At 43.6% G+C, this 16,445-nt stretch overlaps 1 protein-coding gene and 1 long non-coding RNA gene across 2 annotated transcripts; both read left to right on the forward strand.

Moving 5' to 3' along the window:
• Positions 1-1,871: 1,871 nt before the first annotated feature.
• On the forward strand, positions 1,872-3,878 carry LOC135375915 (uncharacterized). The gene is made up of 4 exons (XR_010417433.1): positions 1,872-1,971; positions 2,042-2,208; positions 3,629-3,685; positions 3,823-3,878. It is a non-coding gene; the product is annotated as an uncharacterized LOC135375915 (long non-coding RNA).
• Positions 3,879-6,198: 2,320 nt separating this feature from the next.
• Positions 6,199-12,606, forward strand: LOC135375897 (uncharacterized). Its single transcript, XM_064608530.1, has 8 exons — positions 6,199-6,244; positions 6,318-6,461; positions 6,524-6,571; positions 6,632-6,720; positions 10,547-10,686; positions 10,754-10,907; positions 11,053-11,190; positions 12,397-12,606. Exons 1-8 carry the CDS (start codon positions 6,199-6,201, stop codon positions 12,604-12,606), a joined length of 969 nt encoding a protein of 322 aa, XP_064464600.1.
• Positions 12,607-16,445: the final 3,839 nt, after the last annotated feature.

Genomic DNA, 16,445 nt, shown 5'->3' on the forward strand with positions numbered 1-16,445 from the left:
GTAAGCATGGCGCGCATCGATCAATGGTTTGCAAAATGTCAAGCCTGGGTGCACGTACACTCTTAATGAATGTCTTTGTGGTCGTCAAATAAGCTGCCTCATTCTACCCATGCGCGCAAGCTGTCAAAATGCAATGCGTTACTCACTCTCACGCATTGATTGAGAAATTACCCGTAAAAAATAACTCGTTACAAGTTAAGCTACCGTGTGAAAGATGTAACAACGAAGTTCTTCAGCTTGAAACGTAACTCGCAGTTACTGGGTTACTTAAAAAAAGAACGAGTTACTTCGGACACAAAATAGCATTACGCAGGTGCAGTGCGTGTGAGCAGCTGAGTTAGATCTTGAGTTGCCCGCGGAGGAGCGCAACACGCTTTTATCGTTTTCGCATATGTCCAACAATAGGCTTCTCCCTGTTTATAAATAAATGACGTCATAGTGTTCGACAGGGTGACAAATTTGTTAGAACTGAAGTATGCTCTAAGCTAGAGGTGAACAAGGACGTGCACGAAAGCCACGGTCTTGAGGGGATTACGATATGGTACTCCTCTTGCAAGATGATACAGAAAGACGAGAGCCTTCGTCCATGTTGGAGCACTGCCGGGCTATCTCGCCCGCGGAACCCATCCCGGCCTTGGTTGAAGACCGCGCATGCTGCCGGATGCAAAACAAAACACCTGCGGCATTCTTCAATCTGTTCCGCCACTGCGTGAGTCACTAATAATCATGGGCGCCGTCAAGGGGGGGGGGGGAGGCAAGGGGTGCAGTTGCCCCCCCCCCCTGGCCCATCTAACATGGTCGTTTGAACACAATCACGTTTTCTTTCTTTTCTTTGTTTTACATGGTTAGCTTGGTGGGGTGCGTAACGAACTTTCTGTTCCTCGTTAATTAAATGGCTGGCTTTTCATGTGAGCAGTTACAGGTGAGTGGCATGGCCTGCTGTACATTATGCTGACTAAGGATATTTACCTTCTATTATATAATCGCTGACGGAAAGTGCAGCAGGAGTGGCGACAGCAAACGTAGTATGAAACAAAAAATCAGGAGCGAGCCTTGGCCCGGACAAGGGATTGCGTTGCCGAGAAACAGCAAAACGTAAAAATTCCGAAGCATATAGGGTTACTGAGCCAAAACTGATCCAAAACAATATGGTTGCGGGCGCATTCGACACCCAGAGCTAGAGGAATATCCCGCACCTTGAGCACCAGCCCGAACACCTCCGCTCGGCACCCATACCCCCCCCCCCCCCCCCCCGGCTGGCCGGCCGGGCGGTTGGTTGCCCCCCCCCCCCCCCTGGAGAAAATCCTAGCGGCGCCCATGCTAATAATGTCTACATTTGTACTGATTACGCAAGCGTCATGAAACAGGCAACGGTAGCAGCTAAAATCGCACAAGTGCAGCTTCCGTAACATCACAGGTGCACAAAGCATGACAGAAACATGGCGAGCGAGTAGCAGACGACAAAACAGGAAAACCTAACGAAGCACTGCCTAGCTTTGTGTTGTGCACGCAACTCAAAACAGTTATCCCACCCGTTCGAAAAAAAGACTGTTTCACTTAACCCAGATGACTAAAATGACTAAGCAGATGACGTAACTGCGGACAAGTTCACTGGAGGCACAGTTTTCGTTTTCAAAATTTCACTTTACTTCGATTGCTGCTGCTACGTACCCATCCACCATAATATGCAATTTTTAGAGTTCAGGAAGTTTGTCAAACGTAATAACTATCATGTTCATAGTAAGGAAAATTAGCAACGGCATGGCTTTAGCCGTTTTAACCCGTCTCTCAACTACAAATGTTTATGTACACTAGCGCCGCGCGAACACGCTGCGTCGTTTATCTCGGACAAAGTCATGCGTCTCGAAGCGCGGGCAATGCGGGTGTGCGTTTCGTTCGTGAGCTGGACGCTTGTACATGTGCGTCTCATGGCAACTTTTCAACTGCATTAACAACACGTCGTATTAAAACGTAAGTCTGCTTTTACAATTCCCTGAGGTTGTCGTGTCTCTGACGGATCATGTGTGCCACTGATTGACAGTGCAATGACGACCACATCAACTGACCTGGTCGGTCAGGTCCGAGGACGCTGCAGTAACTGTGACTGCTCGGGATATCTGCGTGCCGCAGATGCCTTTTCTTATGACAAGTGCCCTCCTGGTTGGTGCCTGATGTGTGGCCACCCGCCTGCGGACCACGGCGTTATAGGTACTCTTGTTTATCAAGCCGTTTGGTTTTCCGTTCCGGATCAGCGTTGCAGCGTTCTTTCCGATCAGTGTCAGCGATCGCTTATTTTGATTTCTCTATCCCATCGGGTCACAAGGTATTCCACCATCTTTATTCCTAACAATCTCAGTGCCATTGAAACGCTCACGCGTCAAGTAAGGTGCATAATGACTAGGGCACGTGTTTTTAGGCGCAAGAAACGCCCGAAACAGGCAAGCGTTTAGGCTCTCAAAAACTCTAAATAGGCAAATATAGGCGCGTTAATAGTTAGCGTATTTGCCCGCTATGTTCGCAATTTTCAGATAACATGAGACAATTCAGGTCAATTTTAAATTTTCCAACCTTGCAACTCTTCCTGTTTGCTCGAAAATGGACCTTTATAGAGCACAGAAAGATGGAAAAAGGCACCAGCCGGACAGAAGTGAAAACAATAAAAACAAAAAAGGAACTCATTTAAGCTTGGAAAAAGCCGTTATAGGTATTTGCAGGCATTTTTATGCAACTGCCAGAGACAATTTCCAGACCCTACCTATGGGCATTTGTCGGATGACACAAAACGGTTATGGGCTATGGGACAGGGATAATAGATTCTTTTAGCTTTAATGATGCAATTGTAGGATGCCTAGCAGCTCTGCGTGCCTTCGTAAAGGCCAAAAAAATGGGGGGCTATAAGACACCATAACCAGGAAAAAGACGATTATAAGACAGAACTGGAGAAAGGCATCAATGCTTAAAAACGTTGGTTCTAGGCAGTTATAGGCATTTCCAGGCAAATGCCTAACAATTAAGGCTTGAATAAGGACTGGAGTAACATTTTCAGGTTTAATTAACCCGGTTCCACCCCAATTTTCCCTAGCAGATTCACTTCTGACCAATTCGTGTGAAACCCGGTCCCACGCGGATTTTCCCTTCCAGATTCGCTTCTGATTAGTTCGTGTTAATCCCTAATTCTCCCGGAATTCCAACCCATATCAATTATTAGCAGACTCTTCACCTACTTTGTCATGTGCACCTTTAGCCTGTGGTGTCAGGAAAGTTACACGTGTCCCATTTGCACCTACTCCTTGTATGTGCACTGCGCCACAGCAATTTCTTAAAAACAACACTAATGTTTCGTTTCACAAAGAACCATCAAACCCGGGAGTGTTGCAAGACATAAATGAATGAAATAAAATGCCCGATAACACTGAACAGTTAGAGTACCACCTGGTTTTGCTCTGATTTTTGGACTCAAAAATAACTCCAAATTTTTATGTCCCATCCCAACAGTACCATTTAATTTAATAGCATTGCAGGTGTCCTGCAGGTGTCACTTCCTAATTATTACTTTTTTGGCTTTATTCTTTGTTGTCATTGTTGTTAAAGAGTAGCTACAGAAATTGTTCTCTCTTCTTTGCATTAGGCCCCTTGCAAGATGGAGGATTTTCTTCAACACAGGAGCGGGGCAGGCACTACTCAGGTAAGAATTTTAATAGCATCCCGAATTTAATAGCAGTTAACCTGCAAATGTCACTTCCTAATTATTACCTTTTTGTCTTTATTGTTTGTTATTGTTCAGGAGTATCTACAGAAATTGTGCTCTCTTCTTTGCATTAGGCCCTTTGCAAGATGGAGGATTTTCTTCAACACAGGAGCATGGCAGGCATTACTCAGGTAGGAATTTAAGAGCATCCCAAATTTAATAGCAGTTAACCTGCAAATGTCACTCCCTAATTATTACCTTTTGGCCTTATTGTTTGTTATTGTTGCTGTTAAGAGTATCTACAACAATTGTGCACCCTTCTTCGTGTTAGGCCCTTTGCGAGATGGAGGATTTTCTTCAACACAGGAACAGGCCAGAGGTAGGGATTTTAATACAGATGAGATTTTGAACATTGGGTCGTGCCATATTCCTGGAAACGCACTGTTCACGAATTTCTAATTCCAGCAAAGGTGTCCCCTTATGAAATTTTCGTGTAGATGGCAAACTACTAACCAAAGTTCCTCATCAAGGGAATATTACGTTAACCTGTCTTGTGCTGGCTGGGCGGAGTGAAGTGAAACTGAAAAATATCGGGTGGGCTACTGAGCATTGGGTCACTTTCTTACATGGTACTCAAACAACAGAGAAAGAGAGGGGTTAGTGTCGCAGTAGGTGTCTTTCTCAAGTTTACATGAGCATGAACGGTCAAGTCCCAGAGGAGAGGTGGAAAAATCGAGCCCCAATCGGAAGTACTTGACCAAGTTGCTATAGCCAATGCTACAAAACAATGGAAAAGGTTGAATTTCCGGAAATAGGAGTTTTTAGGCAGCGAAGCTTTAAAAGAGGCGCTAACGTCGAAATAGGCAGTTATAGGCATCATCAACGCTTTCTTAAAATATTCCTTATCCTATAATTCATGCTGATGTATTCAACCAGCACAATAGGCAGGAACGGGAAAAAAATTTGCAAATTGCATGAATTCCGAGCTATAGTCATGATAAAGGTGGACAGTCACACCTCATTTTCTTCTTATCTGTTTTCATCACAGCAAGAAAAGTAAGCATCTGCCCTATTCCTCGTAGCATAATGAGCAGTTCATGTTGTACTCAATGCATGCTTCTTGGTACAGTGTACAGTGAACCCTCTTTACGTCAAACACCCGATAAGAAGAAATATATGCTTATATCCAAACACTCCTATGTACTGTGCACCATAACTGTATTGCAAAGTGCACAGAATAAGTCGGATTACTGCTTAAGACATACAGACCTGTCTGGGTAGCGAGTGTTTGACTTATTGAGAGTTTTTTTAAATACCACACTTAAATACTGCAACTTCCTTTTGCAGCTGGAAGCTTTCTCAGCTGCTTTCCTAGGCCAGCTTTTGCTGACAGCTACCGAAACTGTGAGTTGTTTTTCTGACCACACCCCAGTGATGGAACCGCTGTGCGATTTGTGCCACTGTGAACCATCATTAATGACCAACGCAACCCTTCGCCAAAACAGTCATTTTCAACGACTTTGTGCCAACTGGAATGATTGCAGGCAGATTGCACAGGGGAACAAACTGGAATGTCAACTACATGCTGCATAGATTTGGCCTAATAAGTAATGGACAAATGAAAATAGTAAAGCCGGTGACAGCAAGTTCCACGCGCACATGCAGTGAACGAAACTGACACGTACGTTCATGGCACGAGTTCAACTTATTGGGAAGCTGCTTATTGGGAAGGGGCTGTTGTGTCATCCTAAAGCGCAGCTAAATAGGACAAAAGGCATAACAGAATATTTTTGGCGTGATAAGTTTAAAAGTCCTTCACCTCGTTCAGCTGTAAACTTCGCGTTTGAGATTGTAAAGTTGGTCAGAAAAGGTCATGATACTACTTTGGCGTAGCGCATCGAATGAATACCGAAAAAGCAAATCTCATGTCCGCTGAAATCCAAAGTGCAAAGCAGAATTACCAAGTTAGAAGGCTGAAGTGCATGGCACGACACTAACAAACTTGCTTTGGAATATTCACAAGCAGCCATCTTCTGGGGCTAAGAAAAATATATTTGTTGGTTTGCATGACACAGCATTTTGGTCTCTTCAGTTCTACATCACCCATGAACTTAGCCTTCCCAATTGCTGCAAGTTTTTTTTTTGTTTGACAAGCTGCAGAACGATGGGGTTCCTAACAATTGCGGCAGATGACATGCAATAATGCTGTGCTGCAGTTCGCTGTTGCAGCACACATAACCGCAAGGATTCATTATGCGTTGCAGGATGAAGTAGCTTAGCTTTAGAGCGTCAGTGTGGACTTGAGGTCATGCACGGCCAACTTGAAGGTTCTTCCGCTTGCTAGAAGTTTTTATTGCAAATCAGGATTCTGCAGCAAATGTACGCTACAATGTGCTATTCTCGTGCCAGCAACTGCACCCATATGCCGAGAAGCTGTTCCATCACTGGGTGCCATCTGAATTAGTCCTCTTTTCCACATTAATTATCAAATATCTTCCTGTTAAGCTTTCATGGGCTACTATGCTGAAAATGTCATCACATCACAACCACCAAGTAGTAAGTGTTACGGATGATAATTCCCCAAGTTCGCACACAGCTCCCAGTCCTGATATCTAAACTCTCTGTTAAGTCTTGGCAGGAGGCATCTACCGACCTTCAGCAACCATAAGTCAACCTTCTCACGTGCACGATTGCTCTACTTCAAAGGAGGTGCCACCTCATCCTGCGCTATTGATGAACACGCAATTACAGAGGGTGCCAGCAGAACTGACTAGTAAGTTGTGGGTTACTTTAGAGAAGTGTGCTGAATCTGTATGTAACTCCTGTTGCAAATAGGTAGTGCTCATGGGGAGGCACAGCAAGAACCAAATGATGAGGACATTGGTACGTAATGCATAGGGGACGTTGTGCTCAAAACCATATTAATATTTGTAACGTCTGCAGAGGTCGTAATGCAGAGGTCCGAGGATGATCATCAGCAAGCACACCAGCACCCTGACTTGCCTGACCTCAGCAGAGCTCCTCCGAGACGTGTAAGATTGCTGCACTGTCCAAAGTGTAATTTTGTCACATCCGTCTGGGCGAGGTATAATGCACACATAAGGTGCCATAATGAGAGGAGTGGATCTTTTATGTGCTTCTCCTGTGAACACCTTTTCGGTCCAGGGATAACTTGAGGTGGCATGTCTGTCACGTTGCCCCCCCACAGAATCCACCAGTTGCAGAAAGCTGTGACACATATGAATTGGACCCATCAAACATTTTGGATCCTGAGATTCCAATCAGTGATTACCAGTGCATTGATACTATCGGACAGCTTAGTTCTCTGTGCAGAGTTTTGGAAGGGCAGCATAAGTGTCCTAAAGTTGCAGTTGATACTGTTGTATCATGTGTCTCAAAAATTCTGCAGCATTCTGGTGTGGAGGTTGACACCAAAGAACTAGAGTCAGATTACGCCAGGCGGAAATTTTATGAGAAGTGTAAGATTTATGTTCCTCCTGAGAAGGTCACGCTTAGTGCAGGAGGCAGTGCATATTACATTCCTCTGAAGAAACTCATTGAGAATCTCCTGCAACACCCATACTTCCTTTGTCATTTCAAGAAACCAGCTGTCCAATCCACCGACGGAATTTTGAGGGACTTTCCCGATGGCCTCCGATATAGGTCACATCCTCTATTTCAGCAGAACTTGCCGAGCGTCATAAGAATTCTGCTATATGCAGACGAAATTGAGCTTGCAAATGCTCTCGGTATGAAAAGGGGAAGGAGGGGCAAGCTGCTTATGTTTTATGTCTCTTTTATCAACATTCCACCCTCAGATCGATCAAAGCTGTCCAACATTTTTCTGCTTGGTGTAGGTCAGTCTAAGGACTTAAAAAGCATGCAGGCGAAGACAGAGTTGCTGCGAGACTTTCTTCGTACTGTCAATGAGCTTAGTGATGAAGGCATCACCTTCATGTGTGGTAGTAAGGCAGAGCATTTCAAGGGTGGCCTGCTAGGATTTGCAGGGGATTCATTGGCTGCCCATTCCATGGCGGGATTTAAAGAATCTTTTGGTCCAAACGTTAGGATGCCTTGCCGTACATGCTGCGAGCAGTCTGCACAGTTTCCCAACTGCTCTCACCACGATGACTGCTTGCTAAGGAATGATGAACAAGTAAAAGAGCAGGCTAAGCAGATTGACTCTGCACCCACTATTGCAGAAAAGGTCGCGCTCTCTATCCAGCATGGCATGAAAGGTAGCTCTGTGCTTTCCTCGTTCACACATTTTTCTCTCATTCATGATGTCTTCTACGATCCAATGCACATTCTCCTGGAAGGCATAATCCCAAAAGAAGTGAAACTGTTTCTGAATGCTGCAGTCCATGAGCAGAAATGGCTGTCAAGGAAACAGCTGAACGACACTATACTGAAATTTTCTTTTGCACAGTCTGTGAGCAAGAGTGACATCCCCAGGCTGTTTGAATCGGATTTAGCTCTTGTTTCTTCTGCAAGTGCCTCTCTGATTTTGATACTACACTTGCCGCTGATAATTGAGGCGTACCTGCCTGCAGAGGGACACCCTAATTTAACGTGCCTGGCACTTCTCTGTAAAATTACACAGCTTGCGTTGTCACCTATTTTGAGTTCCGAAGATATCTCCACCTTAGGAGACCTTGTGGCAGAGCATCATGAGCTCTATATTGAATGTTATGGACGTGAAAGTTTCATACCTAAAATGCACATGCTAGTGCACCTCGTCGAGCAGGTACGCCAGCATGGTCCTGCAAGGCACCATTGGACCATGCGTTTTGAGGGAAAAAACGCGGTTCCAAAAGGAAAGAAGTTGTTCAACTATACCAATGTTCCATTCTCAGTAGCTGAGTACATGCAGCTGAACACTTCCTACCTTTTATGGCACGCTGATGGTGAACCAATAAGTCCCTGTAACGTTCAGACACACACACAAGGGGTACTAGTGTACCTAGATGACCTGTTTGTTTCTGCCAATGTCGTTAACCCTGATGCTGGCAACATGGCTACTAGTTACCTGTCTGTAATTTTCTATAATGTTACTTTGAGAATCGGAGACATTGTGGTGACTAAAGGTCACAGTGGAAGCACATTCAGCTTTGTAAAGATAACTAAGATTGTTCACTACCTAGAGAAATGGTACTTCCTTTGTGATGTTATGTACAGGGCAGAGGACCATGCACGCTTCAGTGGGTTTCTTTTGAAGCCAGCTGCCAATAGTGTAATCATCACAGAGAGTGATTTTTTTTATCCATGGCCTCTAATCTGTTACAACCGAGATGGAGGAACTTTGTGTATTCCTAGATGTGGAAACTTTTGATAATGCGTCATGTGTGGAACACTTTCTCTTATCCCATCTAAGGGGTGGATTTTCATTGTGATGCCATTTTAACCCATATAGTACATGTACAGTATAACGCTGGAGCAGAATAAACTGATAAAAAGTTCAGTAAGTTAATTTACCTCATGTGTGTTCTTTACTTAACAAAGTGCGAAACGAAAAAATAGTAGAGGTGTGCGGGCATTTGAAATTTTGAATATTTTCCGAATATTGTTCATATTTTATCTCTGTTCGTATTTGAGAAATTCAAATATTCAAAGATTTCGAATAATGTGGCGAGACCGCTGGAATTCCCGCTATAAAATGAGCAGAATTCGAGGTATTGAGATGAATTTTGTGGGAGTGTCCTTGCGTTTCCCCAACAAAGTCAGTTATAATTTGTTCCGCAGATATCATCTAGCATTTGTCTGCTAGTGTTACGTTCTTTGGGTGATGACAACGGCACTGTTAGCTTTGAGGGAAAATATGGTCAGTGTGAGGTTCCCTGCGGGCTGCACTGTCGGCACTGTTCGACTTACATCTGCGGCTGTTAGGGCCCCTCCGAAACGTCGGAAACAGTATTACGAGTTATTAAGTGTTGCTGGCATCCTGGTGAGTTGCATGTACTTTTGAAATGCCACTTCGTTGGTGCCTATAGTAGAAGTGACGGAACGGGTGAAAATCCACTGATCACTGTGTAGCCTCAAAATGTATATCCCCCCCCCCCCAAAAAAAAAAAAAAAAAAAGAAAAGAAAAAGGAATCTCGCAGTCACGGGAACTCATCCGTAAAATCTTCCTGCAAACGCAGCAGTGCTATTAGGAATTACCAGCAGTGAATGGTGCGGATGAATGCAGTCTGTGAGCTACAGGCACTTTTTCAGACCGTATGACCAAAATTCAGAGACGCTGTCTGAAACCTGATGCTCCACACTGCAGGGATGCCTTGAAAAATAAGCAACATGAAGAAGGAACGTTCAATAAAGGGACAGTCCGGACCCGGACAGGCATTCAGATTATGCTTGTAAAGGTCGCACTCCGCACGTACATACTGTATGTTGAACGGCAAGTCCGAACGGCAAAGTGAAGTCCGCCTCTCCCATACAAACATTCCACAGAGCCCCTCCCGAAATTTTTTCCTGGCTATGCAACTGCAGAAAAGAAGTGAAAAGACAGGAAGAAAGAAAAAGAAACAAAAAAGCTGAGTAAAATATGACAGCTGCGCTTGGTCCAACGATAGCATGTTGATAATAGTGCGGGTTTTGGGTTGCCCTCTCAGCCTTCCAAAAAGTCCTTCCATACAGCTGTAAGGGTTTGATGTGTTATCTTCCAAGGCATTCCTACAGTGAAGGGAAGCCAGCTTTTAGAAGGGTTGTTCCCAAATTATGCTTCTATGTGCGAGATTGTTGGGAGCTATTCATGAAACACACTAGTATTTCCTCTCGCTCATGAGCATGTGTTGCATCATATGCTTGCTCAGGCTACACATGATAATAAGTTCCATTGTATATACTTTTTCTCCTTGTAGAAATACCAAGAAAAGTGGAATGGCGACTTGCCACGGTTTTCAATCTCTGTCTCACCATTGCTCAGTGGGGAACCCCTGGATGGCAAGATGCAGGCTAGGCTGTCATTGCAGCTCAAAGATGAAATTTTATCATATTTGGAGTATGTACGTACACCTGTATGTGACCCTACACTATACTAAAGCGCTCATTGCTTTCTTTTGCTTCAGTCAGCATGACCTGATAACAGAGCAGAATTCCGCGGAGCGGCGTTGGATGTATGCGTCTCTTGGGAATGCCTTGGCTGAACGTTATCCACATCTCATGTGGGACAAAGCGAGGGCTGGCACAAAGAGAGGCCAAACAATGCCAAGAAATGTGTGGGTAAGGTGTTTCAAAGCAAACATACCCAAGTGCAGTCGTTAGCAACTCCAAACCAAAGAAACCAACCAAACCAAACAGCAATCCAATGCCAACCATTCATAATAAAATCCAGCATTCTTGGGCCATCTCGGCTATTGAATTCCAGAGCGTGTTCATGCAGCGTCTCAGCACTATGAGGAAAATGAGGAGGCGGGTTGCAGCAGCCTCAGCTTTACCAGCTACTGTGGAAGTGACACCCGCTGTGAAAGATCTTACTCCAGACGATGCACTCCGGGAACTCGAGGTAACTGAAATGTTGTGATCTACAGTGAGAACACATTGTTCACAAAGACAGCGCTGCTGTGTCACATAGGCTGCCCACATGAGCATCAGTGATCTTTCTTTACCAGTTTTGATCATATCACCTCCGTGCTGTGCTTGCTTTTTAATCCGTCCCCCAAGTTCTTGTGGTTGCTTGCAGAGGCAGCGTAATGGCAAGCGAATTCTGTTTTTGCATATAACTTTCACAAGGTGGCGAAAGTTTAATGGTCAACATTAAGCACCTGCCGATTAACTAATGAAGTAAAATTCTATAATTAACTTTTTAATTAGCAGTTTTCGAAAAATCTAAGATAGCAGAATTGCTGCCCGGCCTCAGAAACCCCCATATCGTTCACTAATGATAACAATAAACGCATGCACACTCTGGTACGGGCCAACGTAAACCGCATGCAAATTATCCAAAATGAACCGAAAGTGTGCTTCTGAGAGTAACGAAGCTACGAAACATGATAGAAAAGTAGCTTATCTGACTGTCTCGTGGGCGCCAGGTACAATGGCTTTAATGGTTTCTCCCTCTCAACGCACTGTGCGAAGCATCTTCTCTCTTTCCTTCCTAATTTGCATGTGATTTGCGTTGGCCCTTACCGGAGCGTGCGCACATTTATTGTGATTTTTAGCGAACACATATGGGGGTTTCTGAGGCCAGGCAACATTTCTGCCACCTCAGACTTTTCAAAACACCACTAATTAAAAAGTTATCAAAAATTATTTATTTATTGTTAATTATTTAATCGGCAGGTGCTTACGCTGTTGACCATTATACTTCTGCTGCTCTGTGTAGGTGATACTCAAAAGCAGAATTAGCCTGCCGTTTTTACATTTTTAATGAAAAAGGTGTTTCGTTTAAAAGAGGACAGACTGCAGAGTGCTGTGAAAGAGTGTGTTGCTCAGATGTAACAACAAAAATTGTAATAATATTCACTCAGTGCTTTCACAGGCACATAGTTATTGCATTTGTGAAATGCACTTACACAAGTCACGAGCTCAATAGTGCAAAGAACTTGTTTCAAAATCTGCGGAAGTTTGCTTGCTTTTCCGAAAAATGCAGATTGATTGTTGCACTCCTGTAAGAGGGTCCCATATCATCTCTGTGGCCTGTGCATGCTCCGTTTGACCATGCTGTGCTATGTTAGAGAAAACATGACTATATAAAATGCATGGATTGCAGGCAATTGAGGAAGCAGTTAAGGACAAGGAGACTCTGAATATCCCACGAATTAAGGAGCTTCTTGCCGCTACCTTTAGACAACGTGAAAAGAAACCTGTGGATTTTCTGCCAGTCTATTTTCTACATGAAGATTGTGTAAGTCTGCCTTCAACATCCTTCAATGCTCCGGACAACTTCATAGCCAGCTGTGCTCTCAACATGATGTACTGATATACTGGTACCATTTCTCGCCTTGCTGACACCTGACCTGCACATGACTGCGTATTGCATAACCGGCTGTGTAGCAACATAGAAAAGCAGAGAGCTGTTACAAAGTCACAGAGATTTGCACAGATAGTCTGATGTCACTGACATAAGGGTTTGGCACGGCATCTCGCGGAATCGCCTTTTTTTTCGGGGTGGGGGGAGTTTCATGGGAAACAGACAGGCTTTCATCGTGTTGTGCATAATTGCTAGCACGTGGGAATAAATGAATGTTCGTTTATTCATTAAAGTAGCAGATAATTTGTTGCAGTTTTCTAAAGTCGATAAGATTTTTTGAAGGTTTTACGAATGCATTCATGATCGTTCGGTTTCTAAAGTGTGCCTCACTCCGTACATGCAGGCAAGTATTAGGGGAAAGCCCACTTTACAGGAGTGTTTGTGGCCTGCCAACTTGTAGTTTGCATCAACTGGTCCAGCTGTGTCTCTTTTTTCTGGTTTTCTCCCTGTATATTGTCCAGCTGTGATTAGTTTGCATTTTCTTGAATTTTGTCCTCCGTTCTTAGAGGCTGCACTAAGCTGAGCAGTTTAAGTTCTGTGATGAACACTGCTTTGGTAAGGTAGGTTCATGTAATAGAGGTCTGTGGTTGTGACTTGTGTTTCAGCTCAGTAACAATAATAGAAGGAAGTAACCTGTGCCATCCTACACTACACAGCCTTTTTTGATATCATTTCTTTTGGATAGTGTCCAGAGGAGAAGCTTTCCATTTGAATAGCACTGTGGCCGTATTAGTGGCTTTAGTGTCCCCCTGGAGTAAAGGCATATAAGTGGCAATACGCCATTGCACCATGTAGTCATGATGCATTTATTCGCTATGCGATCCAATATTCAAAGTCAAATATTAGCATTATTCAAAATTGATTCATATTCAACATTTTGACTATTTGCACACCCGTACTTAATACGAAACAAATTTATTTCTGTTTTAGCTAATGCATGAGGCTGAGCTGCGCTTCGGACGACAGCATTCAGAGATGAACGGAATCTTGTCAAGCCTCCTTCGCAGCTTTGAGAAGTACTGCAAAGTTACTTCAGCAACTATTTGGGACATTGAAAACTACCTCAAGTCACGAACAGTGAAGCAAAATGCTCTGATGCTTGTAAGAAAGCATTTTGCTAATTCTACATGTGATGTTTCCTTGTAAGTGTATACCTTGGGTTACATTTTAGGAAGAGACACACGAAGAAATCCCAAAAGTGCCAGGACCGACTGTTTTCCTTGGAGAGGGCACCAAAGTAATTGTGTCCCCAGCGCCTAATGGAGTGCAGAAAGTGACCCTTCGCCGTTTCGTAGAGCAGGGTGAAGCTGTAATTTTATTGCTAGTAATATACTACATAAAGGGACTCACGTATCCATCATCGTATGGACAGCTCCTTGGTTTCTTGCAAGTCTTCATCGTGAAACGAGGTCCTGCCTTCGAAAAATGTTATAGAACAAAACGTTTGCAGGATTTAATTGACGCGTGCAGTGCAAAATGAAAACAGTGCCAGGAATGCGTGCAGTGTGAGCTCAGTTTGTTCACTGCAGAGTGAAGATGTTCATGTATTGGTGCAGATGTGGAGCATGTTGGATGACAGTGAGGAACTAAATTTGGAGGAAAGGTTTTCACAACATGAATATTCTAGTCCTTTGTGACTGTTATTTACAACATTTTCCCCATCCTAAGTCACCCGTTTTGATCGCTGTCAATGCAGTGGAGCATACTTTCTCTTTTTTGCTTATATTGTTTTGTTTTTAACGTTGTGAACCTCTCGTCAAGCTTGCTCTGCATCACGTTTGTTGCTGGAACGTGATTTTTATGTGCGTCCCCATTTCTTATGGAGGAAACATGTAAGCAATGGAAGAATACTACGCATAGGTATGTTAGCTGGGATAGGTACTCCATTTTTTGAATAACTTCATATAACTTTGTGTGCTTATATGTACTTTTTGTATTATACAGAGTGTGCTGCCTTATGTGTAAAACAATTGTAACAAAAAGTAGCTAGAATTGCTTGCCAGAACATGGTAGATTGTAAAGTGGTCAACAATGCTTGACTTTAGACAGCTTTTCCCGGCATCTAATGCAAATTTCCAATTCCTGGAAATTGAATTCCTCGAGTGGAATTTAATTTTAATTGGAATTAGTGGAATAATCGAATTTCTTCTCTGGAAATTACCATCTATGTCCCACTGTTTCTGCACAAAAGCAGAAAGCATTGCTTGTGTCTGCACGAATTCACCACAAAGTTTTTCTGCATACATGTAGGGCAGACTCTTTCGGGTGATATTTTTTGGCCTATTTTTTGGGGGTGGGGGAGGGAGCGGAATATTGCGTAGTATTTTCAGTTGAAAATTTCGCACGTAACATGAAAAACGGTTAGGAGCAACTAAGATTTATTTGAACAAGAACTTTCGTGCAAGAGACTGCACTTCTTCAGGTTACAAAACTAAGTGCGACACAAGTATATATATAACCCAAGAGAACAGATACAATAAAACAGGTTTCCAGAACCAGACAGTAATACAATGCATCACGTGAGCAACCGTCACATAAGAATCAGGAAAGAGAAAATGTACGGGTAAATGAGACATTCGGAGAATTGGGGTTCAAAGGATTTGGTGGTGACAAAATGGGGGCACAGGTGGATCCACGTGATGCATTGTATTACTGTCTGGTTCTGGAAACCTGTTTTATTGTATCTGTTCTCTTGGGTTATATATACAGGGTGTTCCATTTAAGATTGACCCCACCTTTAAAAAATAATGAATCATCGCAGAAGAATGAAACCAAGTGCATAGTGTTACCAGTGACCTGGAGCATTTAATAGTATTTTTTGTCCCGCAATTAACTAATTAATTAATTAATTTAATTTTCTAACTTTTTAATTAGGAGGATCACACCGGAGATGTCAACTGTGAAGTTGTGGGCGTTGACATGAGAAAGCGAATGCAGTGTGTTGCAACTCTCTAGCTCATACGAGTATTTTTTTCCCGCCCAGCAGAAAGGGCCCGGAGTTCCGAAACTACGACGGAATCAGTTTCCGTCGCGCGAAAAGAGCGCTTGATGGCAGCGCTTTCTCATGGCCGCTTGACGAACAAGCATTGATGTCGTCCGTCCCGCCTATGCTGTTATCTGTCACGGGTGCGGGGACACCAGCGAGGTCACTGCGGCGCTTTATCTCTTGATTCTTTGTTTTTTAGGCGTGAAGCGACACAAAACACGGGAAGCGGAAGATATCTGCTCACGGTTTACCTTGAACCACGAGCGCGAGATTATTAAATCGCTAAGAAAGAAAGAAAAGCTGTGGGCTATGAAATTTATGAAGCCGCTCTTTTACACCTTTTCATTTGCACCCACTCTCTGCGTTGTAGCACTTCTTTTGTCTTGTCTTAGCACGTCTTTTGTCTTTTACACCATTTCATTTGCACCCACTCTCTGCGTTGTAGCACTTCGTTGTGTCTCTTCGTTGGAAAAGACAACTTGTGCTACAACGCAGAGAGTGGGTGCAAATGAAAAGGTGTAAAAGAGCGGCTTCATAAATTTCATAGCCCACAGCTTTTCTTTCTTTCTTATGGATTTAATAATCTCGCGCTCGTGGTTCAAGGTAAGCCGTGAGCAGATATCTTCCGCTTCCCGTGTTTTGTGTCGCTTCACGCCTAAAAAACAAAGAATCAGGAGATAAAGCGCCGCAGTGATCTCGCTGGTGTCCCCGCACCCGTGACAGATAACAGCATAGGCGGGACGGACGACATCAATGCTTGTTCGTCAAGCGGTCGTGAGAAAGCGCTGCAATCAAGCGCTCT

This window comes from Ornithodoros turicata, unplaced genomic scaffold (genome assembly GCF_037126465.1).
Source record: "Ornithodoros turicata isolate Travis unplaced genomic scaffold, ASM3712646v1 ctg00000955.1, whole genome shotgun sequence".
NCBI classification, from domain to species: Eukaryota; Metazoa; Arthropoda; class Arachnida; order Ixodida; family Argasidae; genus Ornithodoros; species Ornithodoros turicata.

What these genes read in the sequence shown, in the direction of transcription:
- LOC135375897 (XM_064608530.1), top strand. Translation starts at nt 6,199, where the DNA reads ATGGGCTACTATGCTGAAAATGTCATCACATCACAACCACCAAGTA. An exon ending in ACCAAATGATGAGGACATTG is followed by an intron (nt 6,572 to 6,631) that starts GTACGTAATGCA and finishes TAACGTCTGCAG; the next exon opens with AGGTCGTAATGCAGAGGTCC. An exon ending in ATGCACTCCGGGAACTCGAG is followed by an intron (nt 11,191 to 12,396) that starts GTAACTGAAATG and finishes CATGGATTGCAG; the next exon opens with GCAATTGAGGAAGCAGTTAA.